Raw genomic sequence first — 16,849 nt, forward strand, 5'->3', positions numbered from 1 at the left:
GTGGCAGGACAAAAGTGATGGAAAGGCTTTGCCAAGTAATAAATTGTGAAGGATTAGGCAGATCAGGAACTTGGTCACTGCACAAGAAATAAGGTCCTATTCCAATAGTGTTGGTGTATATAAGGAGGTACAAAGTGGGATAAGGAGATGGCTGAAGAAACAGGCAGAAAATGTGCAGAGACAAGGTAGGGACGTAAAATAATCTAAGAACGGATTGTTCCAGCTCACATGGCCAGCGTGTCTTGCGGGTGCCATCTTACCTGAGGAGATTGAAAGTCTGAATAGGAGAACACGGTTGTACATTCAATCTTTCTTCTGGTGACTGTATCTTCTAAGCAGGAATTGTCCATTGAGTTCTAGGTTCTCTTTGTGCCGTTGTATCATGGGTGGAGTTGGGGCAGATTAAGTCCAACAGCAGATTCTGAAAGGGAAAAGATTTATGAGAATTTGAGTTGGCCTAATACTGCTTCAATTGACAGTTCTCTCCAGAATGCTTTAAATGTTGGTGGCAATTTCACACATTTTAATTTCCAGGTAAATACTTTTTCATGTGACTAACTTTTTTCTTTTGTGAAAACATACCTCCTCAAGAAGAGTGAATGTAAAAGAGTTCAGCCAACCTAAAGACACTTTTCTGAAGACTTTTTGCCACAATTACTTTTGGAGGGAGCTGCAGAGGTGCATGCAAAGCTGAGTTATTTTTTAAACAAATGGATGCAAAACTTTACACCCTGTGCTTGTGCTGTTTGATGCTGTTAGTTGCAGCATAGTCATAGATCAGAATTTTTACATGCTGATTAACTCATATTTCCCTGGCAGACTTTTGAAGTAAGAAAGGCTGCTGCGAAAGCAAATGTAGCGAAACATGGCTAGGAATACAAAATGGGGTATGGCACTAGTTACCCCCTTACATGGGAGGACATTGCAGATGTAACTGAACAAATGAGAAAGCCAACGTTAAAAAACTGTATTACTGAGTCCTGATGAGAGCTGCAGCAGGGATACGGGTGGAAAAAAGTCTGCTAATATTGATCAGGCATCAAAGGTTAAAATGAACTTACTTAAATCTTACAGCTGCAGCTTCCTGCTTTTTTAAACAGGAAAGGGAAACTACTACCATCTCCCTACTTGTGAGAAAGCCACAACTTGGTGTTTGCAAAGTTGTCAAAGCCGCTGTTTGATCCTTTTGTTTTAGCAAGTTTTACACACTGTAGCGAACAAAGTTGATATAATGCTCTTTGATTATTATAATCAGCTCATCAGTAAAGTGTACAGATGTTGCTTAATAAAATTTAGCTTAGTGCTATTTTTTACTGCAAAGTCTAGATACTAGCAAATGTGGGCCAAACACTGATGGATTCTTAGTGATAATTTTGCACAAGTTCTTTTTTTTTTTTAAAGAGTGTTTATTTTGCTCTCTGTACTGCCATTTCAAGACAAGCCTAAAGAATGTCCTCCAGTTGAAAAGGCAGCAATGCTTTTTTTTCCTATGTGAAAGCACCCTTTACATGCTTTCTAGAGAGCCTAGATAAAAATCCCACCCTTCCTTTCAAAGCATTGTTGTCTGTATAACAGGGAGTTACTTGATCACATGCAGAATGTGAAAACAAAATGTGCCAGTTGCACAACACTAAATGTAGTTGCTTCTAGAACTGGAATTAGTGGTGGCTGGTTCCATTTCGTTTTCAAAGCAGGGGATCGCCAGCTATCAGCATCATCTTCAGAGCAGGTTCTTGTGGGTGTGAATGGCTCAAACAAAACCCCACCATCCCTTAGTTCTAGTATGAGCTTTATTTTCATGTAACACTTGCCCAGTGCTTACTTGTGCCTAACTCTACAGGTCATTCTGTGTAGTTGGTTAAATGTTGCATATGATGGGCACATTCTAAATCCAGATGTTCTAAGATGGCACATTATTATTTGCAGAGGAACGTACGAGCTGACTTGAACTGAAATGAGGAGTAAACCTGAAAAGATCCCTTATTACTTCCCAATATGACTTCATATAACTGAAGAGGCTGAATTTCAACAAAATTCTGTTAAATCGGTAGATCTGTTTGTTGCAAGTACCAAAAGAATGTCTCAGGATTGAACAGGTTTCAGATTTGACTCATGCTTCTCTAATTAGAGTTCAGCATTATGCTTTGCCTTGGAAACAGAGTAAGTAATATATTGAGCCAACACCTGGTCATAAGACAGGTGCAGCCTGTTTTGGGTAAACTGATGGAGCCTGGATGAACCCTTGTTGCAGCCGGAAAGCCTAGCAATCTCTATTGAGGAAAAAATATAAAAAGTAATTAAAAGCCTTTTTTTAATGCAAGATACCTGAAATGTATCATATCCTGAAATACTTAGACTGGAGCACCATCATTAAGTGCTTTGTTGCATCTTCTGATTTTTGCATTCTGATTTTCTGAGTATTTGTCGGATCTTTAGGAATGGGGTAAGCATTAATGTTGAGGATAACACTACTCTGAAAAACAATTCATACAAAGAGAGAGGGAAAGACAATCAGCACTCTATTTATTTGTACTGTTGTTTGTTTTTCAGTGCGCTGGAAGAGACTGGCTTTACTGCCTTAAGCAATCCTTTTGCTGGTCCTTTTGTAGGCTACACCAGAAGCAATAGAAGTCTGGAAAAAAGAACAAACCAAAAATTTGGTTGAACAGTGTAATTAGAGCTTCAGTGTCACAGATGAAAAGACCTGCTGACTGGCTCACAGAGTCTGTCCTCTACTGAAGCAACATTTACCCTTTGGTAGAAGATAAGCTGAATGTCCTTGTCAACTCTGAAATACAGAGCGCAAAAACGTTCTTACACAACAAACACAACTTCTAAAGAGGGGTTTAGGGATAACTTAAACGTATCCTGCGTTAGACATGGCTTTACCAACTCCAAGTTATCAGGGTTTTAGACAAGTGAGATAATTGTTCACCAAAAGCAATAAATGATTGACACTATTACTTTCAGGGAGGGTGAGTGTCCTTTCTTGATCCACAGAGTAACTTACTTCTGGTTAGTCTCTGTTGAAGATGCATTCAGACATAGGTAACTGGCACAGACATAAGTCAATTCAGGAAAATTTTTGAGACTCAGAAATCATGATGTTTGACAATCCTATTTGTTTTACAAGTTTTACTATAAGTATTGTAGTTTCAGTAATCTTCCAAACCTATGTTGCCATTTTGTTGATAAAATAGGATACTACTTGAAATCCAACCTCTTTTGTGTTTTGTTTTTTCTTTGGTAAGACTAAGGAAATAAGGCTCTACAGAAATTCTGTGAGGACTTGCAGCTGGATAGTTTTCTAAGAATGAAACAAAGTTAATAACTTTATAGAAACATGTAAGTAGTAGGTAAAAAGTTTTATATAAATTATTTGCTATTCTTGAGGCACAGGCACAGTGAATACAAAGACAGGGCAAATTGGGAATATTTGTCTGAACATTCCAGTCTTATAGCTATAAAACTGTGTGTCTGTGCCTAAGATGTAAAATCTACATTTCAAATTTATCAAAAATATATAATTAAAAGCTTGTTCATTGAGGTTTTGGATTGTAGAAGATTATCTAGAGTGAAGGAAAAACTTATTTAATAGTTTTGCTTTACTTTAGATAAAGATCTTTTCTAAACTTAAAATTTTAAGCCTGCTGCTCTAGAGGTTTGTTTTTTTCTTTTTTTTTTTTTTTCATACACTAATCTGGATATTTGAGAACTCACCTCTACTAGCTTTCCTCCACAAATCTCTGCAGTATGATGATAGTTGGGAAAATCAGCTACTATTTTCCCATCTTCCATTTTAACAGTTGCCTGTAATAGAGTAAGGTTTAATGAGTAATAGAGAAAGGTTTAATGTTGCCTGGGGTTACTGGCATTTATATTATAAGACACACTGTAAACACCTGTACACCTGATGCTTAAAGTTTTTACTTTTAAAAAAAGTAGAAATTGTGTATTACACATGCAGCTTCATGAACAAGACTAAAATCCTTGTGCCTTAGTTCTTAAATGTTCACAATTGAAGTAGAAAAATGTTCATCTAACAATACATGCAAGTTCCATATCTACACAATAAATCAGACAATATTCCTTCATAGCTCTAAAAATGATCTGACTATGATTCTCATTCAGTCCTCAGTGTTTTATGTGGTTCTCTTGTTTTGACAGTGAAGTAAAAGGCATGATTGTATGAAGTAGCATTCTCAGATACTAATAACCTGCCTGCAAGCAGCACAAAAGTCACTGTGGACAAGTGATGTGAATCTTTACCCTAGATCCTGAGTTTCATACCTCTAACTACACTAGAATTCATCTCATCTTGCTCATTTAAGTATAGGTGAACATAACTGCATGGTCTGCAGTCACACCTTTATACTATAATATGTGCCAATAGCTATAAGAGCTGCTTCTGTATGGAAGAATTATGCCAGGATGCTACTATGAAGATCACAAATACTACAGCAGCTCAGCTGCCTGCCAAAACTAGATATGTAGTTCCACCACAAAATCAGTCTTGTCTGTATAACTAGTCGGTCTTGCCTATGCTTTTAGTAATAAAGGCAGATGAGCCAGTCATATTTAGAGGAGAAAAAAGTAATTTGCAAAATGAAGGGATGAGTGGACATTTTTTACCAGATAAGAGGAAACCATCTTACTAGTTTGTCTTGTTTAGTGACACTATACTAAAAGGCAGTGATTTCTCTGCTGAGAGTCATTTACTCTGCCTCCATCTTTGGCTACTTAATAGGCTTTGGACTGCTGAAGTGCCCTGGGCCAAAAAGAAGAGAATAGAATTTGTAATATTTCAAAATTGTTACATTTGCAATAAACTGACCAAGTAGAATTGTGTCTTATTCTATTTGTTAGGTTTCACAAAGATTTCTCAAAGCCAAAGACGTGGTTTTTTCCCTCTCATAATCAGAAAGGTATGACTAAAAAAGCATTCTGGAAATCATGCAATGCTGTTGCTATTCTCAGTTTGTCACAGCTCCCTAATGCAATTGCTGGTTTTCCTGTCTCTTCAATCTGTATAAAACATTTATCCAGTAATCTATTGTAGAGTTCTGGACACCTCACAAATGCAGAGTTTAGCTGTCCCAAACTGTCTTATCCCTTTAAATAGATGAAAAATTAATAAGGTAAGTAAAGCAACCATTTTACAGCAGGTGTTGTATCAAAGTTTTGTCCATGACAGGAGCAGATCAATATTGTGTAATCTTCCCTCTCACTAGACGCTGCTTAAGTTGCAAGTTGCTCTGTACTTAAAACAAGAAGGAGGACACAGAGGTATTTTTTTTTCCCTTCACTTTACACAGTCTTTTGTTTAAGGCTCAGGCACAGGTGACTTCAAAAGGTGAGCACTGCTGACAGGCATGGGCAGAGCTAGGGACCATAGCACTCGCCTCAGTGTGCTGCAGTTGCTGTATGGTGCTGGACAATGACACAGCTGCCAACCAGCTCTTTAGCGTTTTAATGAGCACTGTGTTTGCTTGAGCTGCGACACCAGTAGATACTTGACACTCTACCCTCGTTCTTTATTAGTATGTACAGTTCTGAAGCTCTAGCTCTCTTTAAAATCAGGTTTAGGTATTTTGCTAGGGGCATCAAGAAATGGGGGGAAAAAATCATATGTTTCTAAGCTATGACAGATGAAAAAAACAATTTAAGGAAGATGTCCTTGAGACAGATTTGATTTTCACCCTACATTAAAAAACTGAAACAGCATAGAACTTAAGAGCTAAATTAATTTACCTTGAACTTTTTACCACCCATTGTCTCCATGTCTGCTTCCTTGCCAATTGTGAATGTGTTGGTCGTGGTGCGGCCTCCTGGGAAATGCTGTGTCCAGGTGAAGTCATTTCCATTCTGCACCACCTCAGTGACTATTTTGCAATTCCTTCCCATTTCAATCTTGTCACTGGGGAGACCTTAATAGAAACATACAGTTTATCAAATCTAATAGCCTACCAGCTGTATTTGAATTGAAGCGTGCTAATGGTATGCTTGTTCTCAGACATTGGTGTCTGAGCATCTGATTTGGTTTGGTTTTGTTTTGTGTTTTTTTCTTTTTTTTTACAGCAGTATCAAAGCTCTGAGTTTAAATTACTGGTATAAAGGAAGATACAGGTACATCAATGCATTTGCTAAAATAATAAGTTTTGGTCTTGCATTCTTTTTCCTGAGAAACGATACACAGAATAAATGTATAGAAACAAAGTATATATAAATATTCTCTTCTACTTAATCTACACATGCAGATGCATGGAATTTAATGTGTATGAACTTGGTGCCTTTGCTATATAGCTGCATATACCTATTTGCTGTTGCTTTTTAAATAAATGAACACAAGCACTGAACTTATGCACACAGATCATAGTGTCCCTAAGAGATTTTGCAGGGTAATCTGAAACAGGTTTGCACAGTCTTCTGAAAGCATTCACAGAAACCTGTTCCTGTGTAAGAGTTTGACAAGCATTTTCATACTAAATTTATACTCCCACCAATGAATACTAAGGACAGAAAAAGTGATCTTCATGATCATTATACTGCATACATCTTGGCCCTTCGTTCTGCTGCCACTGAAAAGGAATAATACTTCCTGCAGCTGACAGTGCTTCTTAGAAGAATGAAAACTAAATCTCCTTGCTGAAGTGCAGAGCACTCCTACCAGTCTTAGCCCCTGTTGATCTCGGCACATTTCAGTAAAAAACCTTTTTTTTTTTTAAAACCATATTTAAGTAATTTAAAACCTTTAAGACTGACTTACACCCCAAAACATACTTACCAATCTTATTCACAAAGTCATCATAGTTCTCATCGCCTTCGAATTCGTATTTGCCTGCAAATGCCATGTTGCCCTGGTGATGTGGCTGGTACAGCAGAATAGCAGCTGGAACAAAGAAGAATGGATAAGCACAGATGGCTTGAGGCCCTCGTTTTTATAAACCAGCCCAAGCTGTTCAGCCCACCTATACCCACACCCCTTGGAAATATACTTTTATGATCTGTGTGAGTCACTAGCGTGGATGCCATTGACCTGTATGAAAAGCAAGGTTATAATTCAATTATACGTCCTTGACAATAATCTGGAGATCAGCAGAAATCAAGGACAAAAGCTCGGTTTTGGTTTTAGTGCGTATTTAAGCAAAGTGATATATTTTTACTTTGGAGATTCCACTGATTTTGCAATCAGGATGGAATAATGTTAAATACGTTATAATGAAACAGGGAGAAAACAGCTTCAAAGCAGTGTCCCGAGACCACAGCCTTGCTGTATTTGGAAGCATACCATATATTAGTTAAAATATGAAAATAAGAAACAAGCTGCACAGATTCCTAAGTAATTCTGGTAGGATATGGGCAATGACAAGATTCTGGGTAAATTACTGCACCTGCACATGTCTTTCTTACCTTATCTCCACACAGAAAAAAGAATTATGAAATATTTTACACTACTTGGATGTAAAGGACATTAGATTAGTCTGTGGCACCATGTTCCCATACCGTATTTAATATCAAGAGACAAATAGTGCTTTGCATTTCTTAGCAAATGTTTGCACAAAGTACAAAAAATATACTTACTGTGGAAAAGCAGAGCTCTGATTTATGTAAGATAACCATATGTTAAAAGTCAGAGAGTCTGCTGGGTAATTTAGAATGCATACAGGAGATGTCCTATGCCTAATGAATCCATTGCCACACACAGATAGCAGGGTAGGAAATTCCCAGCTGCTGTGTATTGGCATAGCTCCACTGGCTGAGAATACAGACCAACTTCTTTTAATCTGAACAAAAACATTCCTAAGATTTATGTGAAAATGGTGTCATAGATTGGCATTTTATTTTATTAAAGTAATAAATTTGGGAAGGAACTGAAAATCTACTTTTCCCTGGTTTTATAAAAGTCTGGAGAAATATATAACAGCGTTCAACAATTTTGCTGTATGCAAAACACATATAATATGTGGGTTCCATTTCTTAAATGCAATGAATTTAATCCCACATGGTAATGCAAGAACATATCTATTTAGAGTCAAGAAACTGATCAGAAGAACAGGAACACAGGCTGGGTGATTAAAAACATGGAAAACAAAGGTCCACTAAACTTCACCACTGCTCTCCTTGTTATACTTTCAAATTAATGTATTCTATGTAACCATTTCTGTATTTCTAATTAACAGACTTATTCATACTCCACTCTATCAGAGAATGAGACAAACTTCAGTAATGGGATGAAACTTCAGTAAAATGTTAAATATCATAAATCATGGTACATCATTACAGTAAAACTATACAAATCAGAAGCATTGCTACATCTAACAGTTTTATTACCAATAACATTGTCTTTGAGTTCACACAGTCAGTTGTACACTCCCTCAGCCTGTGCTCTAAATCCTGCATGTTGGAGAGCGTAGTGTAGTTTGCAAGCTGTTCTACTGAGCTGAGACAGAATGGTGCCTCTTAATGAATCCTGCCTCCTACGGGTCCTCTCTCGTATGGTCACATACTGGCTGTGTCTTGATGTAGCCTCACAGATTCGGGACTGGATGTAGATTATGTTATACCTGCATTGAATTCAAGAGGAGCTAGAAATAAGACAGCCTGTACCCAACTGTTCTTTCACAGCATACCAGTGTGCACAATAACTCCTTAAATTAGTATCTGCCGGGGGGTGGTGGTGTTTAATGTTATATTAAACTTACTTAAATATATTTGCTATATATACATATATATTTAATGGCATATTACTTGTCAGGGTATGTTGCAACTCAACGAAAACAATCCTTTCTAATTTGTATTATTTTTTTATTTTACTTACTAAGCTGCTTTCTTTTATGCAAAGCCTCTGCTGGCTCTAAGTTATACAGCCTTTAAACCAACTACAGAATACACAGGGCATACGAGGTTTGAATAGGAAAAAATTTCCTGTCTTAGGAAAACTTTTGCAGTTTCAAAACTTTTCCTTACAGGGGAAAAATGAGAGGGATTCCAGAATAACATACTGATTGATGGGTGAAAAGTCTGAATCAGGCGAGAAGGGGACTTCTAATGGAAAAGAATTTTCTGACCAGAAAAAGCTTCAGAAAATTCAGAGTCAGTTTCGTGAGAGATTATACCTGTGGACTGGAAAAGATCTTACCTCATGTTTATTAGTTGGGAATTTATATTATTTCTGGGGGGGATTTTAGCTACTTCCTCTTCTGAAGTCTGAGAAAAAGTAACTTCAAAATCTTACATCTTCTTATGAAAGAAAACATAAAACTTTCAAATGGAGATGTGGTTTTTGAAGTTGACAACAATCCTTTTAAAACTATTTGTTTGGGTGTATGTTCCTGGCAGGAAAGCAGTTTTCTAAAACAGATGCAGAAAGTGAACAAGAGTGAAGCATAACAAAATCATGGACAATTTGTAAAATAAAAATGGAACAACTGTCCTAGGAATTACTGCTTTCCCACCCCTAACCCTCCACTCTCCCCATATTTACTCAGCTTTAAATCGTACCATGCTGTGCAGTGGCTGAGTATATTGTGCTAGAGCTCATGACACCACAAAAGCCATACCATCTGCTGTCTGCATGCAATTAAAAGGATGTCTCCATACTTGAAATAAAAGAGAGCCGTATACCTTCCCTCTGTGAACATTCTCTGTGTCCTGTGATTAGCATTCAAAACACAGGAGTGTGGGAGAAAAGTATGAAACTGGGAGTTTCTGTATCAATTACAAATACATAAGAGTCAGGGAAGGAACAGAGAAACTTGTTTCACTGCTAGTGTTTCCTTTGCACTTTTGATATAAAAGTGTCTGTAAAATGATTCTGACTGTCCCGCAACCATATTTGCCACTTTTAGTTTTTTAATTAAAACTCGTTCAGCTTAATCCCAAGATTGCTGAACTCAATGACCAATTGTGCAGGAGCAGACAACTGAAAAGGAAACTTACTTTATCAGCTGGACCCAGATGCTTAGGCCCTATCTATATAAAGAAAAACAGCATTAGCATGGAAAACAATGAAGTGGTTGCACATATGTAGAAGCCTCAGTTCTTATTGCTATGGTAAAGCTAAGTAGATACCAGTTAAGCTGGAACAGTGTAAACTCTATGCCATTAATAGAGGCAAAAACCCTAGCAATTTCAGTCATACACAGGTTCGAAAATACCATTTAGAGGAAAGTATCATCAAGCCTATTTCATACATGAGAAAGCTTAAACACTGAGAAAAAGTGACCTATCAGAGCTTATGATATAGTGAATGGATGATGCAGCTAGTAAGAAATCCTAAGTCCAGGCATTAACCCTGTGTCCAGAGGATGGCACATTAATTTAAACATTCTTATAATAAACAAGCCCTCAGAAGCAAATGACGAGAGCTCTGAGCGACCAATTACTTTCAAACAGTCACCCAGGGAGTTTTATACTTGCTCCACTGATGGGCTGTGAGAATCTTTACAGCTGCTTAGCACAACTGGCTGAGCAAGGCTCTAGTTAAGATACTTGCCATCTCCATGTGGCTCTGTGTATACTGAAAGATAACCAGTGTCCAGCCCCAACTGTGCTTTTGGGGAGTGGGTGACCAGTGAGTCTGTCCTCAGGTTAGCTGAGCACTGAAGGCCTCTGTCTTGCACCAGGCTCTCAGTGTTCCAGAGACATGCACAACCCTGTGAAGAAGGTAACTGAACTCAAGCCATAAACTCTTGTGTTTACTTAAAACTTATTGGGAGACAATACCACCGGCGTAGTAACACCACAGGGACCTTGGAAGATAGATCAAACTGGATAAGAAAAACACCACAGTTCTGTGAAACAGGAAAAAGATAATCAGATTATATGAACAGTACTTGAGCTTTTATGTTCTCTCTCTCTCTCTAAAGATCAAATTATATTGATAGCTTTCTTGTGATGTGATATAAAAATGCTGACGTCTACACAACTATGCAATACTTAGAGCTTGCCTGCAGTTCGAATGTGGTAGGCATAGAGCCAGAGTATAGTACAGTAAATTACCAATGAATAACTATTTGACTGGGTGGGTCACTCTTGCCACACACTAAGTATGAGTTTATTCACCTCCAAGGAGTTGTACGCTACGCTGTACGTGAGAGTTCCAGGACAGGTTTTGAGCAAACGTGCCGTCATCTGTACCTGTCTGTGCAGAGGAGTTTTTGTGTGCATTGTGAATTTGCACCCATGTTTCTGCTCACTTATTCTGAAATAAATCCTTATCTTCATTACTGCCTTTTTTGTTATAAAATGTAATGAAATTCAATAGTGTATTGGAGAATGAAGAATTTCATTAAGTAGTCTTCCAAATACCATGTCAAGACAATGTTTATTCCAAGAATAAAGGAATGGAGGCCCTCTGACTTTACTGAAGTTACAGTCACTTGCACAATTGCTAAGGTTAGTCATCCAAGTCCCTCTCTCTTCAGTTTCAGCTAAAACCAGCATCCATTTAACGACCTTACACTTTGCATTTACAATATTTGTGATTTTCCTGCCTCTTCAGAGCTGTGAGCGTGTGATGTTGCTTTTGCATACCTCTACAGCAGTGCTTCATCCTTAGTGGGCTGAGCATTGAAATAAATGGTGCAGAGAACTCCAGAATTATCCAGTAAAAAAAAGAATAAATTAAAACAAAATTATCTATGTCTATGTATACATGTATTTTAAACACATTATATGTATTTAATCCATTCCAACTACTACAATGTAGAGCCTGCACACTGCTGCAAACAACCTCGGTTATGTTATAATTCTGCTTAACAGAACTCAGTTCAAATCCAACTGAATTAACAGCTATAACTGAGACCAGTGGAAAAATAAAAGATATTTCCCTGGCACAAGGTGAGAATCATAACAGAGAAAGGCAAAAGAATAAAAAGCTTCAGGTGTAAAAGCTGAAAACAGCTTTCAGAAAGTGGCCATTATCTTCAGTGTACTTGGCACTATCTATCATTTTCAATGGAGAAAGATGTAGTTGTTCTTTATGTAGGTCAAAGAAAATATCATTATTCTTTAGGAGACTGTGTCTGCCATCTGGTGGCCAACTGTCAGGGTCTGTATGCCAGGCAGCATGTCCTAAACTGAGCCCCCACCTCACCCATGCAAACACCTGACTTCAGTTACGGCATGTCAGTGTTTGCAACTAGCCCCATGCCACAGCTGAATCTCCAAGATGAATCGCCAATCCCCTCGTTCTCTAACTGTAAAAAAAAAAATAAAGTCCCCCTGGGCTGGTTATAATCAGCTCAGTAAGAGTCATGTTAAATGTATCATTTATATTTATATAATATCTAAAAATACATCAGTATTTATACAAGCAATTATCTTCATACGTTCCATTTTGGGACATAGTTCTAAATGAAGATGATTTCCTAAGTATTGGTTTATGGCATCACTGAAATATCATACAGTATTAGCCTTTGCTTAAACACAAATACATCTGTATTGCTAACTTGGCAATGAACAACACACAGGACTACTTCATACAGATTTAATTACACATTATAGATCAGAGGCCAAATGCTGGCTCCCCTGAAATCAGTGGGAATCATCTACAGTTGAACTAACACTTCAACACAATTTAATGAATTTAACTTTATGTGCAAATGCTCTTTGTGGCAGGCTGGCATTTGTGAAACCCACTGAGTGGATTCAGCTGCCACAGAGAAACACAAGTAAGGGTGTGCATGCTTCGATGGAGCAGCACTGTTTGCAGGCAGAAAGCAAGGAAATGGCATAACCTTATCCTGCAAGGTCTAAGGTGCACAGGCTTTTTACACTGAATTTGTCTCACTGAGTGGGGAAAAAACCCAAAACAACCCAAAACCATGCATTCACAGTTGTGCTTACCTAACTTTGAAACCTGAATCACTGATCTAACATCAACACATGGCAAATCTCATATTTGAGTATATATTGTCAGGACTATGGGCAGGAATCAAACTACTAGTTACAATGAGAAGTTATGCAGGAAGGCTCAACACTGTATTTGAATTTATCAGGATGACATGAGTTGCAACTGTGTGGCTGTTGTAGACAGTTAGCATGAATAAGTTGTCAAAGAAGTAAAACTCTTGTGGAAGCTTATACCCAAAGGAAAAGTTCATCTAAAGCGAGCAGTTAATTCCCTCTGTCTCCCAAGTCAGCTACCTCTGATATGTAAAACAGCTGAGTCTTCAAATGCTAGTAGGAACAGAGGCAACTTTCAGGAACCAAATCAAAGGCCTTGGATATCTTTACTTTCAGAATTTACTTGCCACAAAGTCATAAATATAACGCTTTTGCATTCTTTTTGTCATGTCGGAGTCACCCTGCCCTTGAATGTCTCCCAGCGTGCTTTAAAGTTTATTAACCTTTCAGATGTGTTGTATAAAGCCAACTGAGATACACTCAAAGACAAAATGGAGATAAGGAAAGTAATTCCATTAGTGAATGAACTAGGCTGAGTGACTATCTTTGAAGTGCTTTTAGAACCGGAATGCAATTGAACAAGGAGTACAGATTCAGAATAAAAGTAGGAACTCTCCAGTGAAAAGAAAGTTACACTTAATGATTCTTTCAGAATGAAACTTGATCAGGAAAGCTTGTAAATTCTTAATACAGCTGTATCTGGCAATTATTCAGAAACCCTCCATAGTAAATGGCTAATGATTATTAATTCCTTTGGTATTCAGAGTAATCATTCATAATGAATTCAGAATGAACTCATTTGCTGTTAATGTAATGTGTAATTCCATGGGAGTCCTATTATAATATTGCCTTATTAAGTATCCATTTAGTATCGTACTAGGTGTTACTATTCTAAACTCGTAAGCAGCAGAAAATTACCAACAAGATGTGGCTGAATTATTGAAAAGCTAATGCTTGTACAGAGTCCAAATATTTAACAGAAATGCACCAGCCAGCTCTACAGGACTTCTACAGGTGACACAGTACAGACCCTGTCCTTGCCCCACTTATGACATTCTGATGGGTAGGATCTGCCTAACAAAAACAGGAAAGAAAGAATCCTACCAGAAGCTGAGAGAGAGAAACATTTGCAGGGGAGGAAAGCACAGATCTTCCAAAAAGCCAATATTCTTGGGACTCCCTAAAAGGACATTTGATAATTTCCTGCCAAAACACTCTATCAGAAAAACCTTTAGTCTGTTTGGATCTCTAGAAAGGTAGTTTCCAGAGGGCAAGATAACAAATTCATTCAAGCTGTACAAGCTGGCATAGCTTCTGTAAGAAGTGCTTGGTTCTGCTGCCCCTGATTGGTGTTCCTGATCTCTGAGTGCTACCTCAATGGGACTGCTGAGGTCTGGTTTGGGCAACTAAAAAGACAGAAAACTAAACCTAAAGGGAAAAAAAAAAAAAGGAAAAAAGAAGTGCTTAGTTTTCAGGTGGTTTCATCAGTTTTCAGCTGATTTGGTTCTCTGAACTGTCTCAATTGCATGGTCAGGCCCTGCCAGTACAACAGGAGGTACGAGAGAGGAGGGGACGATGAATGGCACCATCACCATCAACAACATGTAGCCCTTTCATTGGGCTGGCAGTGACTACAAACCACACAGCGACTGAGAGCAGCCTGAGGACATGACAGTGCTGCTTAAATTGCTCAAGTGATTCCTAGCTGTTCTTGAGCCACCTCCTGCTTTGTGCTGGCACAACCTTTTATGCAGTAGTGTAGCAACCAGAGCAAGGGTCTGATTTGAATTTGTTGTAGTTTAACCCAGCAGGCAGTGAAACACCACACAGACTTTCGCTCACTCCCCCCCTCAGTGGGATGGGACATCTTCTCCCCACCCCCCCTCCGATGGGGGTGGGGGGGAGAACCGGGGGGGGGGGGCGGGATTTGTGGGTTGACATAAAGACAGTTTAATAGGACAGAAAACAGAAAAAGGGGGGAATATACAAAATAAGTGATGCACAATGCAGTTGCTCACCACCTACCGACCGATGCCCAGCCAGTCCCCGAGCAGCAGTCACCGCCCCCAGCCAACTCCCCCCAGTTTCTATACTGAGCATGACGTCACATGGTATGGAATAGCCCTTTGGCCAGTTTGGGTCAGCTGTCCTGGCTGTGCCCCCTCCCAGCTTCTTGCTGGCAGGGCATGGGAAGCTGAAAAGTCTTTGACTAGTGTAAGCACTGCTCAGCAACAACTAAAACATCAGAGTGTTATCAACAACATTATTCTCACACTAAATCCAAAACACAGCGCTATACCAGCTACTAGGAGGAAAATTAACCCTATCCCAGCTGAAACCAGGACAGAATTAAAAATACCAAAGATAAAATGAAAAGGTATTTTTCAGCTGGATCAGTGCTCTGATCCAGTTCTTCACATGGTCACACAAACAGCTGTACTGGCATAACGCAAGTATTGGCATGGAGAAGGGAACAAGCAGCTGGTAGAATATCGGCACAAGGTGGCTATGCCACTGAAAAATGCTCACTGTAATCATGGTATGAGTTATACTTTATCATCAATATTAAAAGAATAAAGAAGTCCAAACTGATAATCGTAAACAAGGTTCTGGAGAGGAAAAGCAGAATTATGCTCATGCTAATTGAGCTAGTGAAGTGTGCCTCGTTCAGGTTCACCGAACAAATTTTCTGCAAGCTGAAGGCTCAGTACAAATTCTCTGAACTCATTATTTCCTGTTGTCTCTTCAGAGTCCAACACCCAAGTAAATCAAATCAGCACTCCTGGACTCAGAAGCACCAAAACAAAGAACTGGGAGGGAAATCTCTGTCATCATTTCAGTCTCTTCTAGAAACGATAGCACCCTATACAATTTCTTGTCTTTGTTACTCTAGCAGGCAGCTTACTCCCTGCTATGTAAAAATCTCCTTTTAATTTCTAGTTTAAATTAATGCATGGTTATTCTAAGCCTGTTTGTACTTGTGCCAGCATTGCCCCTTCTCTTAAGTAGGACTTCTTTCTGAGTTTACCCCGAAGTGCTTTAGCGAGCAGTTACATCCTCTTTTTTTGCTAGGGTAAATAAATTGGGCTAAGCCATGCCAAACTCTGTTAGACGCATCTGAAATGACAGACTTTGTCTTCCTCTTGTCATTCAAGTATTCCTCTTCACTTACTCCAATTTCAGATAACCTTTTTGGAACAGAGGTGACTGGGACCTATAACATTTTCCAGCTCAACAACAAGTTTCATTGGTACGCTCCCCACCTTTTAAACTAAGATCATTAACAGACATACTAAAATGTTTTGGTTTTACAGTAAGATTCATACCAGCAACTTCTTGTGAATCTAATTGTTCTTTTCTTTCTTCAGGATTCTTCCCTTTAATTAGTTATCTTATACTAATGTTATCAATTGCATCCAATTCAATGGTAATGGGGACTGATAGCAGAAATAGGAAGCTATCTTGACTTTTAAGTTTTAGTAATGACTACAACAGAAGACTTGAAGATTTTTGTTATGCCACTTCTGACTCATGTAATCTGAAAATGCACAGTAAAACTAATTTTGGCTACTATTGATTTGGCTCACACAAAACTATTAAGGTTTCTTTGGATTAAGAGCCACTATGGAACATTTTGAACCTCAATGGTTTTAGTCTAATACAGACAATTTTTAAGAAGTTGCTAAAATGAAAGATATAATCCAACCTCATCTGCAGAGTCTTTTGGTAAAAGCAAACTGAGTTAAAGATACTACCCCTATATATTTCTTTGTTCCATATGTTTATACTAGAAGTCCCTAACAGAAAGTAACTATCGTTCTAATAAACTTAGTAACTGACATCCCTAAAGATAGGAATCATTACAACTACTCTTTTGGACTTTTCTGACCAAAACCCAATAGTCATCTCTCCTTTATCTACATAGTTCATGTGACGTGTT

General features: G+C 38.3%; 1 protein-coding gene across 1 annotated transcript in view; it reads right to left on the minus strand.

The window, feature by feature from the left end:
- Positions 1–2,522: 2,522 nt before the first annotated feature.
- FABP6 (fatty acid binding protein 6) overlaps positions 2,523–16,849 on the minus strand; it is a 47,832-nt gene continuing 33,505 nt past the window's right edge. Inside the window, exons 2-5 of the mRNA XM_009285725.2 lie at positions 6,785–6,889; positions 5,752–5,927; positions 3,721–3,810; positions 2,523–2,632 (exon numbers count right to left, since the gene is read on the minus strand). Of these exons, the coding sequence (XP_009284000.1) occupies positions 2,579–2,632; positions 3,721–3,810; positions 5,752–5,927; positions 6,785–6,889 (425 nt within the window). The 3' untranslated portion in view covers positions 2,523–2,578. The remainder of the gene's footprint in view (positions 2,633–3,720; positions 3,811–5,751; positions 5,928–6,784; positions 6,890–16,849) is intronic.

The sequence above is a fragment of the Aptenodytes forsteri genome, unplaced genomic scaffold (genome assembly GCF_000699145.1).
Source record: "Aptenodytes forsteri isolate BGI_AS27 unplaced genomic scaffold, ASM69914v1 Scaffold54, whole genome shotgun sequence".
Taxonomy (NCBI): domain Eukaryota; kingdom Metazoa; phylum Chordata; class Aves; order Sphenisciformes; family Spheniscidae; genus Aptenodytes; species Aptenodytes forsteri.